This window comes from Syngnathus acus, chromosome 5 (assembly GCF_901709675.1).
Source record: "Syngnathus acus chromosome 5, fSynAcu1.2, whole genome shotgun sequence".
NCBI lineage: Eukaryota > Metazoa > Chordata > Actinopteri > Syngnathiformes > Syngnathidae > Syngnathus > Syngnathus acus.
Window position 1 is genome coordinate 12,074,947 of NC_051091.1, and position 20,028 is coordinate 12,094,974.

Below are 20,028 nucleotides of genomic sequence, written 5' to 3' on the forward strand. Positions count from 1 at the left end.
TGAGCGAGCTGCCATCACAGTCAAAGTGCTGCGGAAACCGTGTGAATATTTCATATCTTATCGCGGCGAAAAAAAAAGGTAACAGCACTCACCACTGAGGTGGAGGGAGAAATGCGTGTTCCTCTCATTAATTTCTAAACCGTGACAGCATTCGAGACCATTGTGTAACTTCACACCACCGGCATCGCTCAGCTCACCCACTTCAGTTTGACAAGCAGCTAATTGCTTCCCCATCATATCATTTATTTCATAGGATGACATTTTCTTTACATTAGCACCCAAGTGCATCCTGCGCTTATTACAGAATCGCAAGCCACTTTAGGGCATACGGTAAAAGTGATAATAACTATACAGTGTTTTACCTCATTTGCCTAAAGCAAAGCCTTTTTAATGTCGATTAGCATAACTTGGTGGAAGTCCCATATTTAGTATGGGTTATTTGAAATTCTAAGCCGGAAAGAAACAAATGCAGGCAATTGCTCTTTAGGAGCATATAATATAGTACATTTTAAATGGCTTGTATACAAAGAGTTTGGTCTTTTCGGCGCCTGTGGAGCCATCCAGTATTTAATCACACCATTTCTGAAACTCCGGGGAATGCCCAAATAAATAAATAACGACCACTCCAGGGTGTATACACCATTCGTCCAAAGGCTAAGGCTCTAGCTCACCTCTGACCCTATCGCGAATATGCGCTATCGAAAATAGATGGGTGCAAAACGAAGGCCTGAAGTTGATCTTTGTCTCATTTTATCATAAGCATGTTGGGCAACTAGGAACTCTTTTATATCATTTTTTAAAATTGTGCCGCTGAGGCGTTGACATAATCTCAGCAAATTTTCCTCCTCCTCCTTAGATGGCCCTTGTATAAAAAAAAAAAAAGGAGCAGCACTGGAAGGGGAAACAATGGAAAAGCATGAGGGACTTATAAGAAGGCAGGCAGGCGCTCCTCGAAGCCAGGATGCAATAATTGCTTTCCTCTTGTCTCACGCAAGTGACAGATGGTGAGACCACCGGAGGACCGAAAGTGGGAATAATATTGTTGATTAAAAAAGAAATACGGCAAGAAGTAACATGCAGCTGTTGGCAAGGAGAGAAAAGGGAGAGAGGGAAACTGAGAAAAAGGCAAAAAATGATACCATTTCAACTTAGCCAGGACTGGAACTGAGAAGTTTTGGGAAGGAGATTGAACTGTCTGTTATTTATTCCCGCTCGCATCCGGACGGAACCGAGCAGAGTTACGGATATATGTGAGAAAGCGGCTATTTGTTTGGGCGACGGGACCACCCTTCAAAAGCAACGCCCACCTGCATGTGTTCTGCTTTTTTGCGTGTTGGCGTGCGACCGAGCGTGATGACTTTTCAAGATCAGCCGAGATTCCAAGAAGAAGAGAACATATCAATACCTCCTCCTGCTGAGCCCAGTGCGTGAAACAGAGTGTGTGTGCGCGTGTGTGTTGGAGAAAGTGTTTCACACAAGTCTTTGATGGCATCGAGGGAAATTTAACACATTTAATGGCAAACATGATGCAGAGCTCGTTTATTTTTTATTTTTTTGCATTCTCTGCTGTGAGCATCAAAGTGAGGAGCAACAATTTCATCAGTGTCCCTGCTAGACATTTTTCAAAATGATACTTATATAAATTATGTCACCACTGTAAAATCATTACTCCGTCCTTTGCATAGTTATCAAATTAGCCTTTGCATCCGGCAACCTTTCATCGGATCCATCGAGTCCAAATGGCAAATGTTTGAAACCCATGCTAGAGTACGACACATTTATGGAATAATAAGCATGCGTCATCTGCTTTGTGCGCTGACGGGCTGAGAAGCAAAATAAGCCAGTGTGATCAGGCGAGGGATGGAGTGAGATTAAAAGATTTAAGGCTCCATTTGTTCATGAATAACTGAGGCCAGGGCCAGAGAACGGCAGGCAGGTTCTGGAGGTGTTGGGAGGAAATGGACCTCATAGGCATCTGGTCAGTGTTCACAGTTTATATGGACGACATCATGTCACATTATAATTCAGCGCATATGACCTGTGTTGAACGTGAGAATATTGCATCAGTCAAACTAAACCATTGCCGGAACACAAACGAGTCCCACGAGTTCCGCGCTAAATGTGTGTTTATCCTGCAATGAAGTCATTAGAAGAATATTTGAATTGGACACGTTGCGTTATTTGAAACACAGAAATGCCCCATGCTCCTTTTAACGCCATTCGTCGACGCTTGAACCGTCTAATCGCTAATGACAGAGACAAAACGCAGGAGGAAATTTGAACAAATGGCTTTTGAGCCTCTGGTTTGGCCACGCCGTCTCATTTCAACACTCTGCCACCTTCTGGAGCCCACATCATAATGACTTGTTATCCACAGGGAGGTTCAGTTTCACCAAATAGTTTGAACACCGACTTTAGGTTAGAAGATATGACCATGGATTATGACATTGCTACCTTAGGTCCCAAAGAGTTTATTTTAAATCTTTGGAATGCAGATTTGCATTGACATAAATAAATGTAAATAAATAAATGTTCTCTTGACAATTGTCTTCCCCCTGGAGTACAAGAAAACACACTGCAGTCTTGTTATATTTTTAATTTTGGGGCGGATGGTAGGTGCACTCCCCCATGGGTGTGTCCACGCCCTGAGGGTGGTGGGGGTCTCCTCTATCCACCTGCACACGCCGCTTCCCAGCCACTTGAGCGCTGGGAGCTCGTCTGTCTCGTAGCCTCGCTCCTTCTGGATCAACTCATTCGTTTTCTTTTGCATCGCGGTGGAAAGTACACAACTATTAACGGAAGGCGCTTGAACTTAAGACGGTCAAGTTCAATTGAATCCATCCGAGTTTTGTTAGTCGGAATAACCGAGCGGGATCTGCGGAGGGCACACGACTGCGTGCGCCCGCCCGCGCACAGACGCTCCGAGGACCACCGGAGGCTGCTGGATGCTTGTACAATTTTTGGACCGCTTCTATCGCGACCTGCATTGGACTTAACTAAACGCAAGGTAAAAAGACAATAAGAGTGGGTCGTTTTTGTGTGTTACGCGTCGCGAATCGTGGAGCTTTGAGGCAGATGCGCCCTTTTCATCAACGCGCGCCTGCCCGTGCGGAGAATATAGTATGCATGCGCGCCACGCCATAAATCATATTTATATTACAAGTTTAGTCCTTTACTTGGCCCCGGAGAAGCCTTTCAATGTTTATCCTAAGCAACAGGCTCCTCTGTTTTTATACATTAATTCAAGTGCACTTAATCTACTATACCAGAGCTAATGACACAGGTCCTCGGTTTACGACGTTGCACACCCATTGCCAAAATGTTGTCTTTCTTTTTATGAATTAATGAGCTCCACATTGTCAGTTTGAGGCAATGGCTGTGGTTGTGCCCATTGTTCTTTTATTCCTCCACCAGTCATCAAATCCCTCTATCCTGTTTTCTCTCAATCTACCCTCCACTATTCTTCCCATTTTAACCAATTTGCCCCCAGTTCCTGGTTCTGCCAAGTCCTTGCTCATCTGTGCTTCATTTGGTGTTCTTGGAGTTGGCGTTATAAAACAAATAACTGATTTGACTTGAGGTGTTGAAATGGTGTCCGTCATCCACACACAAAAAAACAAAAATAAACAATTAGCCTCACTTGGTGACATGTGGTTCAAAGCCTGGTCACTTTTTATAATGTCGATTAAAAGGTCTGCTTTGGAGTTTTGCCTCAAGGCCTTCGGCATGGAACTTGATCTTAAACCCTGACTGACAGTTTGACCTCAGACTGCAGACCCATGTCTCAGAGTCTCAGTGTCTGTGTGTCTCGCTGTCGTGCCAACGTAAATTATAGCTCCCAGTGCCGAGGTACGCTTGTTTTATTGTCTCCTCGTCCTCCACAGCGACTTGCCACGCTGCATTTGGACACTGTCCACCAAGCCAACATTTGGAGCCCTTGCAACTGCTAAAGAAACACAAAAATGCGATTGCACTTGCTTGATATGATGTCACACTTTATTGCAGCAGGTTTGTTTGCGAGACATAGTGCAGGGAGCAGCGGGAAGCGCTGTGGGTGGTTGGAGCGGAGAGAAGCTCTTTGTAAGTGAGAGCTTCATCCCAGAATGTAACCGCAGCCATTGAAACCCAAGACGTTGGCAATCCTCCACCTGAAGTTTTGAAAAAAAAAAAAATACACTGGTGTCCAGCGACAAATATGCAAGCCGTAAAAAGAAATCCGTATCGAAACTAGAGTCGAAACGTTTGCCGGTCAAATTTAAACTGTAATGTACAGTAATGAAAATTCAAGTGATGTCATGTTACCACTGTCTGATGTCCGTCCATCTCTGTCCCTCAGCTCCCGGACTCTCCTCCCTATCGGTTTGAAAGAGACAATGTTGTGGGACAGCCTGTGCTGTCTGCTGGCCCTGCTGGGCTTGTCATCGGCGGGGCTGCCTCCGGCCCTGGAGCCTCTGTCCGCCCCCAGGATCTTCCTGTCCTTCAAAGGTGAGTCTCCATCGCTGTGTTGGCGTGAGATGCTACGCTGGGCTATTTTTAGGGCTTGAGCACCAGGCGGTGTGAAAGCCTACTTGGAATTGTGATGTTTATGATTCACTGGCCTTTTTGAGGACCCTTAACATACTCATGGTTAAGTCGGTGTAACCTAAAGAAAATATTTGCATGTAGCCCCCTCACTCAAAACTTTCCTCAGCAAAAAAAAAAGAAATTTCTGCCAGCAGTTTTACCAATCAACATGAAATTGAATGGGAAATGTTTATCATGACAGAAAATCCCAAGGATGCATGCGTGAAATTGAACAGGAAGTCGGACATTTTGGATTGAAGCAGTGGTAATTACTTTTACAAACTCCTACAAGGGAATTCAAACAAAAAGGGTCTTCTTGCAGCTTTATATACAGTAGAATCACTTCTATGTATTTATTTATGTTATTGGTGCCAGTAGAGTTGAAGGCTTGACAAGCATTTGTGTTTCAGTGCAGTTCTTGGATGACTAGTCAGATGTTGTTGATGCTCCATTTGAAAGCTAAAGAATATGGTATAGACCCCGTCCCTTTTTTTTCCCCTTTTTCTTTTTTTTTTTTTTTAATGGCCTGACCGCTATTAGTTGTCCAAACAGGCCTTTGTGTGGCCTCGGCTCCCTTCTGAAATCAAGTCCGATTTCACACTTGGCTGGGCCCTCACTCAGGCCGACATCCAACATGTTATGAATGTTTGCCAGTTGCCACATGAGACCCTTTCAGTGTGAGTGTGTGTGCGTGCGTGTGTTTGTGTGTGTAAGTCTCCTGTTAAAATAGGCTATGGTTTTGTAGTGATGTGTGGCAGACTGCATTTTGTTGATCGAGTGTGGGGTAAAATTGACAATAGAAAGCATTCATGTCTTTTTATCATTTAATATCAGATGGCAGGCAAGAAAGGTCATTATTTTCTTCCTCAGGACAATCAAATTCATTTTGACTAAATAAACAGTGCCAATGCTGCTTGTTGCAAAGTCATGCACATATTGTCAAATCCCCCAAAATTGACAGAATCTGTCACAATCAATTGATTGATTACCATATTCATTTTTTTGCTCATGTTATCCCTCCCTGTCTCTTTTTTTTTTTTTTTTGCTTACTTTGTTTTTGCCCTCTTCATCTATCGCATCCTATTGTGTGGCGCTACTACTCGCGCATGTACACACTTGGAAAGAGATCATCTATTTGTCCTTTACGTCTCATCAATTTCCGTTTTGTTTTTTAATTAGTTTGAGACTTTATGCATCGCGGAGCAACCTCACATAGATTGAAATGCCCATAAGCTGTGCGCTGTCTAATTGTATTGGTTTTTGCGCCACGCTGCTGGGAATAGCTCTTAGAGGCGCTTTTATTCATTTTTAATGAGCTAGCGTACTGAACTAAATAATGGGGCATGAGCTTTCACAATTGCTTTTAGATGCTAGTTCCATATTTGCGTGCAATAAATATGACTAAGCTTGCCCTGGGATTTTTTTGACGTTTTGATTGTAAAACCTTTGTCCCTTTTATTTGCTAAAAAAAAAAAAAAAATGGACATCGACAGTGAATCCAAACTGTCCATTTGAACCTGCCTTAGTAAAACCAAAAGGACAAAAACGTTCTTGTTCAAAGTCAAAACCCATCCCAAAGCCTGGCGGCCTTTTATGAGGAAAGCTCGTAAAAACCTGAAGGCCTTGTTTTAAACTAACAATGATCATTTAGTCTCAGCTTGCAAAACTTTAAGCGCAGGCTGTTATTAAGTAGCGCCACACAAAGGGCTAAAGGAATGTCCATTCAGCGCAAGGCAGGGATAGATCATCAACTCAAATCCCGGCGGGTTCTAACAAAGGTGCAAATGCATCCCTCGGGCTCTGGTCTAAGGCTTCGTTGACTTGAGATTACTTGAAGCGATCACACATTGAAGAACCACATTGATGTGCAGTTATGTAGGTGTGTACCACTAAAACAAAAAATCCTGGCTTAAGTTAGCTTCTCCGTATTTACCTTGAAAGCAGCTCTATAATCGCACACTATTTTAGTGCGCAAAAATTGGCCGAGGTTGTGACCCTGGGAACAGAAGCCCGTCAGAGTCGAGGTTAACTGCTCTCAAACTATGGGAGAGTGGCAACATATTAACAAGTAATAGCTTGTTACTCTAATCCTCGGGGCACATTTGAAAGTGTTTAGCCTTGTTTTTCCTCCCAGCGTCTTTGGTCGACAAGGGGAACACCTGGCTACAAGGTTGGCCTGCCTGAGAAAAGATCCAACTATTTGGGACTTGATCATTTTGACTTAAGTGTGCAACAAACTTGTTGGCCAAACCGTAAAAGAAATTGCGATTTTTTAAAATCAAAATATAGCACATTTTAAAAATAAAAGCGTCATATATGTGAGCGTCTGGGTGTGAGCTGTAGCTTACAGAAGTTCCTTGCAAATGTTTTGGTTTGGGATTTGTGTGTTTGACTGTTGGTTCTGTTCAATAAACGATGGCTCTTCTATTCCACATGCGAGAGCTTTACAGTACATTATATTAGGTACACCTGCACACTTCAATAAAGTTGTATTGTTTTGTATTGTACTGTACATAAGTCTGCCTTGATAAAAATGATAATACAACATTTTCAGAGACAGATTTGAAGACAGATTCTGTTTCATTCAGTGCATCTTTTTTTCCAGTTTCCAGTTATGCACTACTTCGTTTTTATTGTCCCTTTTGTGTCGCTAAAAAAGCCAAACAAAATATTGCAGACGCAGATGTGCATGTGTTGCGCATTAGCGCAGCAACTGGACTGTTGACGAGATGCTAAATGCGATCATTCCGTCAGTGCATTGTCGTCCTAATCCATAAATCCTCGTGTCACTCAGGAATGCAATGTCATGTAATTGATTGCCCGTGTCATCGGGCAACATGGCCCGCTAAAGTGTATTGCCCTCGCTAAACCTAATGAGACAGGACAATGAGTGACTGTGGCGCTATGACGGTAGCAAGAGTAGAAGGCTATTAAATGTCTTTAATGTACTGTCTCATTGAATCATTTTATTTTTAATGTCATTTTAAATGTTATAGCCAAGATTAACAGTCGTGAATTGACAGTTACATGGTACATTTATGTGGATTTTAGATAGTAATTATTATAATTTAGATATTATTTTAAAGACAAAAGTATGTCGGAATTGCCCTTTAGAAAAGTGTTTCCTGATTTTTTTAAATTGATCTGAATGCTTCATTTTTTTTAATTGAACCAGCCAGTTTTTTTGTAATTTATTAATCTGCACCTCATCAGTTCGATGAGAAGTAAACATGCAAACAAACAAGAAATCCTATTTATTGCACAGTGTACATGACTCAGCTCACTCTGCATTGTCTAGTAGTTTGTGGCCATCCTCCTGCCAGCTTACATTTCTCTCCCGCCTCCCCAATTGGATTCAGGAGCACAAATGTCAGCCTTTCCAATTCAGCTTTTGGCAAATAATTTGTCATGTTTTTTTGGACACAAAGTTTCCCCTGCTGTCCTCCCCCCAGCTGGCGTTGTACCTGTCGGCGTCAACACGGTGGTCCAAAACTGTCCATGCTTTCCCTTCCCTTTTAAATCCCCATTAGTGAATGTCAAGGCCCTGAAACATGTTCCCACACAGCAACACTGTGGCACGCAAGCCTGCAGCAGTTATCACAAGACTTTGCTACTTTATCTCTGGAGATGCTGCCGGAGGATAAAAAGAGGAGGAGGAGGAAGAGGAGGAGGGCAGCACCGCATCCCCAACAACCTCTACTCTTGCTGGATGCATGCTGTCAAACTATGATTATTCACAAGACAGAAAAAGGAGGCGACAGTGCTAAATATAGTGTCCTCGCTGTCTGCTTCTTTCTGTTTAGTTTTTTTTCACTGCTTCGTCAGCAGCGTGCACCCACGCCTCCTGCTCCTTGGCGAGCCCCGCCCACGTCCTGGGTACGCTTTTTGTGCCAAGCTGAGCTGTCCTAGCAGGAGATTTCCAAAGAGTGGGCTTGAAATGGTTACTAGGTGCAACAATGGCACAGACTGGTTCATCTGGTTGGTAAATACATTTTACTTGAATAAGCACTCAAGGAAAAATGACAATTTTTACTTTTTCAAATAAATATGGCCTTTGAACAGGGGTGTGTGGACTTTTTATGCCACTGTATGTAGGGTACCAGCTTTGTCTGTTATTGTTTTTGTGGAGCTTGCGTATGCTTAGTTTTCCATTGCCATGATTTATCCTAGCACTTGTGTGTTGTGTAAAGAGGGACACGGCACAGCAGGGGAGCAGAAGATGCTTTGTGGCGTGCCGGCATGTGATTGGCAGGTGTGTGTCTGCTCACTGCAGCCCTTTTTATAGATCAATATGTGGAAGACATGATAAAAATAAGCCCCGGACACACTGTTCTACCTCAAACCTGATCGTAGCGACCGCTTAAGTCCGCCGGAATGTTTTTCCAAGCCCCTCGTTACTTGATGCAGATTGTTACGTAGCCTGCGATTAATGTCAGGCGCCTACAGCCCGAGGACGATGGTGGTTCCGGTAGTGAGTGTGAGGAACGAGATGGAAATGGCTTTTAGAAGAACGGGTTGTCTTGAGATTCAAAGTGGCAGACGAGCATAACAGGGCGTCTTTTTAATATTCATGTCTAGTACTTGCGCTTTTGTGTGTGTTTGCAGAGCACTTTCTATATATACTGCACGTGGTGCGACTTTGGCTTGGTTGCCATGACAGCAGCTACCTGTTCACAGTTTTGTCATACGCGTAACATGTAGTTGTCCTTCAATTAATAATATCTATCGATATCAACGATATTGAATAAACCTGTTTTTTTATTTCCATTCATTTTATTTATTTGTATTTATTTTATATCCTTGAGGTCTATTTTAAGAGCCGTCCACTAGTACTTCTTTATCCTCACTATTAGGACAACTTTGTCCGTTTTCCACAACTAGTACCGTTTTGGGCCCACCAGTACACAATGAAACTTTACTCATAATTTGCTGTGCTGCACGGGTAATACTATTAGTCCCAACTAGTAGCCTACTCTACTCTATTAGTCGCACCAAAATGCCCTCCAGTCTTTTTGCCTCGCTAATTTAGTTACCATAAAACTGCTAGTGAGGACACATATAATATATAAAATTTGTGTTGGATGTCAAGCTTATGGTCAGTAGTAGGTCTAGCTTAGGTCAAACGTGCTTCTAGTAGAAAGAAAAAGTCACTAGTAAGACAAAGTGGGTACACTAGTCTGGTCTAGTCAGTCTTGAATTGTATTACTTGTGAGCTGTCACTGCCCAGCAACCAAAGGAGATGTGGCTTGTAATCATAGCCCACTTATTTCCCCCGGCGTTGGTGTCTTCGCACAGAAAGTCCCCGGGTGACCATCCGAGGAACTACACAATAGTGTTTATTAGACAGGAGTGATTTGTGAAAAGTTTTTGTGCGAGAAGTGTGACATTAACGCTGGTATTTTACTCGGGAGGAGGTGTCAGCCAGATGTTTTTGGTGGGGGGGGTCCCAGGGGGAGTTGCAGTTTGGGCTGAAATTAAGTGGACAGCAGGTCAAGGGCACCTCTCTACTTGTTTACTCAGACAGCGATCATTCATTATCATTTGTCTGTCAGTGTCGGGATCTTATTTCTGCGATGGCGATGACCTTTTCCGACACTCACGATGGAAGCCCCCATTGGTTATATGGATGGTTGTAACTAGTGTCGCTTTAACTCATGGGCCCTACATCTAGAGTTGCTTCACTCTATTAAAAGGATATATATGGCAATATTTGGATGTGGTGTCTCTGAAAAAATCATTGAATCCATTTTGGAAAAAGGTTGCATCACTCACTGAACGATGTGGAATATGAGTGAGGGTAAAAAAACTGTGCCGTATTGGGGTTTGGACATTTGGGAAGTGCTGTAAATTGTAAAAGTAAAATACAAAATATGTCAGGGTTTACACTTTTGGAATAGTCAAACATATCGGTTAAAGCTCCAGTTGAAGCACGAGGATTCCCCTCCCGTTTCCCAAGTCAAACAAAACATCTGGTGAATTAATCAAATGGATTTTATGTCGGTATGAGTCAAAGTTAGGCAATAAAAGCAGTTTGAAAAGATCCTCATGCGCGTGTGGAACTTTTTAGAATAACACAAAAGAAAGGTTTGTGATGGCTTGATTTGGACGTTCTAACTCGCGATTAAGTGTTAAGGACACAGTGTGTTTTGGAGAGCCTTCGTTGACGAGTTTTCAAATAAGTTACGAGCTACGTGAAAATACGGGCCTGATATCCTAAAAGACCAAACGTAAAGGTTATTAGCCGATAAAATAAACCTGTGCTTCTTCTCGGACTCATCTCGATGTCAGCGTGGTTGTTGCGTAAAGTAGGTCACGTACTGTATTTGGTTCTGTAACGGCTTGCCGGAAGCTCATCGGAGAGGAACATCGTCATCTTGTGACAACAGGTGCGCGTGAAGAACGAAAGCAATGTTGCTTCAGAGTCCAGTGAGCGTTTAGTGTGCAGCTATTGTTGGCATCTGTCTGAGGAGATTTAATGCACCCACGTTTGACTTGTAACTATATGAAGCTCAGAACTTGAAAAAGATACAAGGACACATAGTGGACAAATTGAACATTGACCAGCCTTCTACAATTGACTATAAATCGAAATTCAAGGATCCACTGTACTGTTTGTTCTTGGCAACAAGTTCCATCATATCAGATTATCAACTACCTTTCCGAGCAATTTCAGTTCAGCAAACAAAGGATGGATCGTGACCAGTATGTCGATGGTTCCTTTGTGCGTTCCCGGTATGGACAGACAACCATATTCCGGAATATAGTAAAACACTAAGGAGTGGAAGGCGTTCAGAGGAAAATGCAAAAGGGGAGCTGGCGGGGGCTCCGCAAGCGCTAATGGACTGCAGGGCACCTGTGTCACTTTTGCTATCAGCCTATGAGAGTGAATAGATGGAGGGATTGGAGAAAGAGCGTAGGCGTACGTGGGAATACTGAGGATAGATTATGCGTCTGTTTCCTATTAACTGTGGATGAGTTTGGGTCGAGATGGTTTTCCTCATCGGACTTGGACTCTTGCCACGGCTTCGAAGTAGCCCCTTTCAATGGCCTCGAGGAGCTTCTCGACGTAGAAGATGGCAATATGGATGAAGAACAAAGCCACATTACAGAATGAATACTGCTATGAATATTGATTCTCAAGCGGTTAATGCTGCTTGGAATTTTTATGATTTGTTTATGGGACATGATGAAGAGGATCCCCAGACACCCCACTTTGCATTCAGCCCTCAAAGTTTAAATCTGATGTCAGGATTTGCTCAAATACATTTTTGCGTATTATGCTTTAAAAGCGCAACATAATCTTTAATGGTGCAGTCATTTTGGAAAAACTCAAAGCCTTGTCCACGTTTATGGGAAACATCTCCGTCCTAAATGAGATGTCAGTGCATTTTAATGTTTTGCCTGGGCCTGGCTAACCTCAAGCGCTGCTTTAAATGTGTCTCAGGTGAGAGATGTCCGGCGTGTGTTAAAGTCCTGGCTGAAGACCAGCACGCTGTCTTTAGGATTGGGGGAGAAATGAGGCCTGACCATGATCCTTAGGGAGCTTGCAAAATTGGTGTCTCCACTATTGGATTAGAAAAGAGCTGAAACATTCCTCCTTGCTGTCGGAGCTGTATTTCATCGTATGGAGTACACTCCTCGCCTTGACTTTTATCCACACAGGATGCTTTAATTGCTGAAAACCGAGCCGCGGTCAGATGCTAACGTCATTACTTTCGAGTTTTGAGGTACATGCTAGCCTTGCCGTATCTTCATTTGAATGTCTCTTGCTTCAGATAGATGGTTTAGCATTAGCGGCTGTGGTTTCTGGCAAGCGGCGATCAAGTCTGAAGGTCATGCCTCAGGGGCGAGAACCCCCTGAACCCTTCCGGGCAGAATACGATGGAACGTGAGCTTTTCCAGGCCTTGTTTTCTGGCTTCATGCACTGATGGGCACCCTGATAATGTTCTGACTGCGGAGGGGAGGAGATGGCCTCTCATGCCTGGACATTGTGGCCACTGGCATAGACTTGATGCCAAGATTTTCTCCATGCCTGCCCTCTTCACGCCCCTTCTGCCTGCGAGCTTTGTTCGCTCATCCTGTTCTCAGGAACCCTCTCTAGGTGTCCCCGATGGCATGTTGGCAACACAGGTCGGCGGCGTCTGTGGCGTATGAGCGCATGCATATGGATGAATGAATAGTGGGAGGAAGGAGGGCCTCCTGTGTCGCCATTGTCATTGTTGTTGTTTGTGTCGACGCCTCACTCATCCCCGTGAATGGACCGCATGGTCTCAATAGACGAGGGGCGTTTGTGTAGGCTGAGACCGTCATTAATTTACTTCATTCATGCCGCCTGGGAAGCGGAGGAGGAGTGGCCTACAACGCTGGCATTGGCCGAATGTTAAGCGGGGTACGCGCATACCGACAAACGGGATAAATTTCCGCGTTTTCCCTCCCTCGCGATCTAGGCCCGCTCATCTGACAAATTGCGACAAGTTCTGCAAGCACAATGTAGTTACCAAACAAGCTGAAGGTTTTCCAAACTTTGTTTTTTATTTCTTCTTCTACTACCTATTAAAATCTCCAAATCTACTCTTTCTTCATCTTTCCATAGAAGCTCTCCAAAGAGGTTTTTGTTTATTTTATTCAAAATTTATTGTTAAGTCTCTCGTTCCTGCAGAAAACCAAATACCCAACGCACCAGGACCGTCTCTATGCGTGTACCCCGCTTCTCATTTATCACTTCCTTCCAAGAAAGCTTCAAACATCATCAATAACGTTGTTGATGACATCGGCCTCCTCTGTACCGTGATGAACGACTGGCCCTTAGAGCTGACGGGACGACCCGACAAAACAAATGTTTGACATATCTGGATTTAATGTTGTTGATTCTGCTGAGAAATGCCGTAAAGAAAAATGTCTTAGACGTAACTTGACAATGGTCCTTTGGTGGATGGGTAATCCCATTTAGCGAGCGTTACACGCTGGGAATTCATTCAGTGGTCGGGCTTTTGATTGTGCCAGCATCAGGATTGGTGCAGAGCATGAAATGTGGCTTTTCAACAGTGTATCTGGATTACACTGTCCTATTAAAGCCTCTGTGCGTGATTAATTAGTCACAAAGCTTTGAAATGCGTTCTGGGCAATTAGACTGTGAACCCAAGAGCAACTTTTGGGCATGTCACTGCAGACATGTCAGTGCACTTAATTGTTTAACTTCCTTTTGAATATATTGTCAAGTGTAAAAAGTCCAAACAAGTCAATCAATCCAGGATTTGAAAAAAAGGTCATTGTTAACTTTGTTTGGTTAGTTTTTATTGTGGAGCTCTGATGATAACATTTTGCAGTCGTGCTCATTTATTTGCGTTCATGTTGCAAATGAGTCACTCCAAGTTGACCACTTGAAAAGTTGCCTGAGCTGAAAATGACAGACTGCAAACAAACCAGCCACAAGTTGGGATAAGACATCATTACTTTTCACATCTGATTAGTTCAAAAACAAAATGAAAAAAAATAAGATTGGATGGAAACAAAGAGTAGCATAGAAGAGACTTCTGCAAGATCATTCTGTTTGTCTTATCGGTGCAAAGCGTTTGGCTAAGCGCAGATTTATGAAAAGGTATGACGGCGTAAGATAAGAAGGTTTTAGCCTCCGTCTGTCTGTGCACTCACTGGCCTCCTTCTTGACGGGCAAGTTGGATGGATGGAACTGTGAGCCAGATCATTCGGGGATGTTTCCTTTCTCACCAGCGATAAGACACTTCCCTCTCACTTTATCTTAAATGAAAAGCAGCTAGTTCCAGCTAGTACTTTGTTTTGTCATACCTACGTGAGCATCTCCCCAGCTGAGAGGAAGGACGTTGCGTAACTAAAATGGATTGCTCAAGACACCACTTGAGTGTATCACCCTCTTCTAACCCTAATTTATGCAGTTGCAATCCCTTTCTAGTCATTCTTGCCCCTTATTAATTTGGACTTTTTTTTCCTCCCAACTAAGGCCTTTTGCAAGCCCTTTCCTCCCCCAACTTACCCAATTCAGACTGACCCTTGTGGTCACGGGTGAAACAAAGACCAGAGGGTCACAGGGTAGGATGTTCCATCTGTCCGTCAAATGTGAAAGCCAGCATATCAACAGGCACTGGGGGGTTCGGGGAATGGGAGGGGTGAGAATGTCACTCAGCCACCGGGAGTGAAAAAAGAGCCTGGATTACACAGACAGACAGTAATCTAAAGGTCTGTCAGTCAGGCTGACCTTGGCGCTTGCTCTGCTCTAATCGCCGGCCGGGATGAGAGCGCGAGGCCCTTCGATGAGCAGACAATTCCTATTAAAGACGTAATGGCTGCCAGCTCACTTCAACTTGAGTGACATTTTCTTTCTCGCAGTCAAAGCAAGCGTCGGAAATACAGACGCTCGTTTAGCCCCTGACTAGTTTGTTTTCAAGGGAATTGGAGCTTTGGTCTGGTTGGAGTTCATCTAGTTCAACATTTTAAAAACCTGCTAGCTTAATTTCAAAATTCAAAATTTTTTAAACCGTTGTTTAATCATGACATGCTTCTTTGGACAGTAATCAGTGGCTCCGCTACTTGTAGCCGCCTGCTGCATTCCATTTTTGCTCCAATTGTTTCAAGATGGCATTCATCAACAGTCTGCGATCATGGCTTTACTTTACGCTTTACTACCTAATTCTTGATCATCCAAAAGTACCTCCCAACGAAAGGATAATGGCATTCCAATGGCGTCACCCTTCCCCCTGACCACAGCTCCCCACAATTCACCTCCCACTATTCCCACTATCGTCAGCTCCATCATCACCCGCTCTCCCGTTAAGAAATGATGGATGTCTTTGCCGCCCCCCCACTTTGACGGATGGATTAAATGCGCCATAGCATAATGTTCTGTTTCTCCCATCGAATGCTGGGTGTTCACATTGTGGCCAACTGGAATAATTCAAATCTCTTTGGGGGTGTATTTTTTTTTTCACCAACCTGACTCGGTTTTAAAGGACTTCAGTTAAGCACTTTGAATAAAAAAACAGTCACAGTCAAAAAAGGGACTGTTAATGGCTTTCGCCTTCCTGTGTGGAGTTTGCATGTTCCCCCCGTGCCTGCATGGGTTTCCTCCCACATTCCAAAACTCAGACCAGGGTTCGTAGGTTCAAGCATAAAATTCATGCCGCTTTCTAATTGGCTGTCGTTACATTTCATCCCACAATCACGGATTGGATCAGCCAAACGGGTTGTTCAGCACATAACATAAATGTTGAACAGGTTAAACATTCACAATTGTTGGCCTCAACATTTTTCCGAGCAGATCAGGCGTGGGAATAAAAAAAAAATCACTCTCAACGTAGACCACAACATCAGGATAATCATCAGATTTTAGAGATGTCCAACAATCGCACCATTGCTGAGTTATGATCAGAAGGGAGAGGAATATATATATTTTTTTTAAATGCACACTTAGGGATTTGTGGTTGTAATTAGTGATCAGGTTTAACATTACAGTTGTTGGCCGTAGCCGTTTTCTGAACAGATCAGGGAAGGTAAAACAACTCACTTGACACACATCAGACCACAGGATAAACACTCCAAAAAAGACATCACACCATGGGAGCATCATCAGAATCATGTTTATACTTGCTGACTCTGATTGTGAGGGAGGAAAAATGCTAATATACTTGGCCTGATTGTCGGTATGTGCATGTTTGACTCTAGTCCCATTCAGGGTACAGAAAATACACACATGTAAAGCTGCTCTCACCAAGGCCTTAAGCAGAAACCATAATATTGTTCCTGGGTTGCTCCGGGGGATTTAAGATCTGTGTGTTTTTCTTTGAGCAGACAGTCTTGAGTTGATCGGGAATTTATTTGTTCTGTCCGGGCTGGTGGTTGCTGATTTTACAGTAGGCCGGGTTGCAAGAAGACCCATGCTGGGCCACAATGGTTTGATTTGATTCTCTCACAAATGTATTTTATTTACAATGAAAATGGTTTGGAGAAAGTCAAATTCAATCTACCTGTATTTAGGTTCATTGTGGAAAGATTTGTGTCATGTACTAGCAACCTTACTTGTCTGACAAATGTGAAACTTTTGACTGTGAGATTGTTCACTACGCCCCCTTGGATGTTCTGCTTGTTTCTGTCTTTTGTTGCTGAGAATCCATAAATTGGCCCCCCCTCTCCTCCTCTCCAAAAATGAGCAGCTTCTCCCCCCCAGGCCTCCAACTGGGACGCTACTAAATGAGCTCCACAGAGAGCTGTCGGACAGACACCCAGCCACCATAATTGAGCGTTACGCAGTTGTCATATAGCATTAGAATGTCTACCTGGTCGGTTGAAGATGGAGGGAGGCGTGGTGACCCCTGTTTTGTTTTTCCTCTACTGTGGGGTCAAGTGGGCGTGTGCAGCGTTAGACCCAGCAGTATTATGTTGACCGTGCAGGGGCAGATGGGCTTCTGCCAGGGGCCCATTAATGGCCGGCAACTTCACAGATGCCGCCAGCCTATGCGCACTATTAGCTGGCCATTTGGGACTGAGGCTGGGCTTAGATGCACATTGAAGACCTCTCCGTGACCTTTGGGCTTGGCACCCAATGCAGGATTGAGTTTATTCAAGGGTACAGGGTGAGCCATCCGCATTCATCAACAGCCACCAAGTGAATTCATTAAGCGTATTGGACTAGCCAGCTGCTTTTATCCATTTTTTATATTACAAATTTAGACGGTTCTCCATATTTGTGTACAAGCCATTCAAAGGAAAAAGATTTCCGTGTTTCTGCTGAAAAAAAAAAAAAACAGCGCTGTAAATTATGTGCATGTCTTCCTGCCTTTTGTCTCCAGGTTTGCTAAGAATGCACCACATGGTGTGTGTGGACACAAGAGTTATTCATTGAACACTAAACTTCATCATAGCTGGGAAGTTAGCAGAAGTGGAAATAATGCATCACTGTTAGTGCGGGAAATGAGCTCTACAGAGTATTTTGTAATTGTAGCATTCTTATGAATCACCACTTTCACGCTTTACATCACAAGGAGTAAAATATTGCTCATTACATCTTTAGGAAGTCAAATTTGGCCCCAGAGGAACATTAGGGAGTTTTTTTTTTCTTAAAATTCTTTCAAACAAAACTCATCCAGGTTTGCCTAGATTTGTCATGCTGGAAGAGAAAAGGGTCTTCCCCAAACTCTTCCCACACATTTGGAATTGATGTGGAATTAATTTTCATGGGGGTGAACTAATGAGTCACGCGGAACCACTTGTTGATTTATTTGTAGTGTTTATTTACTTTTGTGTCTTTTGCCAGGTTTTGCCTCTTTGCTTTTTACAAAGATGTAACTCATGAGTCAGTTCATGAAGCTCTTGACGGCAATGATTTACACCACCAAACTATGACACAACTATGTTTGATCAGAATAATCCACAAAAATGACAGATTAGTCATCATTCATTTCCTGAAAGGTTTTAAACACCGCAAGTGACGGGCGTAATGTAAATTCCCCTAGAATCAATCATCCGTTTAATACAAACCTCAATTTTTAAAATACGCAATTGGATGCTTTGTTTAACCACTTGCCATTATTATAAACTCCCCTTTCGACATCTTGGTACAAATGAAAATGTCAGAGAGGCATCATCACTGTGTAGATCATGCTTGCACGCTCCTCCCCTCCCACTCGTGGCATGCCGGGTGCTAAAAGAAAAGAGTAAAGGCACCGACGGCAAAAGGTGCGTTATCTCAACCCGCTGGTATGTAGACTGGCTGTAAATGATAAAATCAGGCAAGCCGAAGAGGAGAGGAAGCCCAAGGTAATAAATCAACATGCAGAGAGAGGGGTCGAGTGAAAAGATTTTTTTATTATTATTTTGAAAAAAAGGGTTGCCATAACATTTTTTAAATGCTGGTATGCAAGCCTGGCAGAAATAATGCTCCGAGCAAGTCCAGAGAATAAAAACAAAATGAATGTTGTTCAGATACCAAAAACATCTTTCTGTAAATAGAGGACAAAGTTAACATCTTTATTTGGCACACACATCTCCCCCAAATATGATTCAGTTTATTCATTTAATGTTTTGACCAGGAAAACTTAGCGTCGGGGTTTCTCGATTTAAAAATGCTAACTGGCCATACATTTAGTACAATCAAATTAGTTGCACACCAAATTAGGATAAGCATTCAGAAAACAGATCATTACATAATTAGCTATCCAGTTGTGTTCAAACTTAGACAATTCAGCCCATAGATGAGATCATTAAAATGATGCAGGACCCTGCCCCACCTCCACATAAACAGATGGAAACAAACCCTGTGTGGTGCTTAGTGCCGGTATTTAACACCGTTAACATTGTCTTGGAATTACCTCGACTGTTGTAAAAGTGCAGGGGACTGGAAAGAGAACCTTGAGGAACCTCTCACCCCTCGCTGCTGTTCGTATATGTTTAAAAGTTTCTTTTTGGTGCTCTCTATGGCCCCTTTTGACAAATGGAAGTCCTTAAAGTTGACAGTGGGACTCCTCCAGACTCTAAACCATTTGTGAAAAATGACCGCGGGGAGTTTCGTGGATGGAAAGTGGGTCGGCGTGGCTGTTGTCCCTGGTGGACCTTGAATCAACAACACTCGGGTCTAATGGTCTCGCTAAATTTACCTCCTAATTGCCCCCCCTCCATCTCATTTGCCGCCAGCTAGACGTGAACTTGATGGACAAAACGTTCCAAATGAATGAGAAATTGATTTATTGATAGCTTGGCTCTTCTTGGGACTAACTTCATCAAAGTCGGTGGAAGAGGGAATTCGGAGTAATCTATAAATACGAAATGAGAGAGAGTATCGTGCATGTGTGTGTGTGTGTTAGCACAGCTGACGAAGACGAAGAGCATTTGTCCTGAGTGCAAGGTCAGGGGTTAGTTTGGAAGAGGAGGATTTTCACTCTTTTAAAGCAGCTCCCTTTCATTCTTCAGACCTTCGCAGTAATCCCCTTTAGCCTGACTGCTCACAGCCACCACGCCGAGACAGCTACAAAACGCAGCTCTTTGAAAAAAATAAAATAAAATAGCAACCACCTTGAAGGCCACAAACACTCTATAGAAAAAAAATCCATAGTTTGTTTCTACATTTGATATAAAAAAATATCTGGCACCTTTCAAGTGTTTCTCCTTCCGAGGTATCATAATGTTTTCTCCTGACCTGGAGATAATCCAGATTATGTCCAAGTGTGTGACAGGCCGAGGATGAGCTTTCACCCCGGAACCTTTGTAGTCTCAAAGCTTTGAAAAGAAGCTGTCCTTTTGCATGTATATATTTTTTTAATAATGTCAAACTTTATTATGATTTTGTGACATGATATTTCAATTAAATTTAATTTCACACTCCAGAGACCCAACAAACCTCCCAAAAAGTGTGCATTCTTTTTTTTTTTCATTGAATCCTCTTCATGATTTTTTAATCCTTACATATTCGCTCTAATACATAATGAAGACTACTTTTTGAT

General features: G+C 43.0%; 1 protein-coding gene and 1 long non-coding RNA gene across 3 annotated transcripts in view; one reads left to right on the plus strand and one right to left on the minus strand.

The window, feature by feature from the left end:
* The first annotated feature begins 2,676 nt into the window (after window positions 1-2,676).
* The window catches only part of sema3fa (sema domain, immunoglobulin domain (Ig), short basic domain, secreted, (semaphorin) 3Fa), a 38,512-nt gene continuing 21,160 nt past the window's right edge, over window positions 2,677-20,028 (plus strand). For both annotated transcript variants that reach the window (XM_037251380.1, XM_037251381.1), the window contains exons 1-2: window positions 2,677-3,007; window positions 4,337-4,485. In XM_037251380.1, coding sequence (XP_037107275.1) covers window positions 4,374-4,485 — 112 coding nt within the window. In that variant the 5' untranslated portion in view covers window positions 2,677-3,007; window positions 4,337-4,373. The remainder of the gene's footprint in view (window positions 3,008-4,336; window positions 4,486-20,028) is intronic.
* On the minus strand, window positions 3,979-4,416 carry LOC119122800. Its single transcript, XR_005097951.1, has 2 exons — window positions 4,303-4,416; window positions 3,979-4,148 (listed from the first exon to the last, which is right to left on the minus strand). It is a non-coding gene; the product is annotated as an uncharacterized LOC119122800 (long non-coding RNA).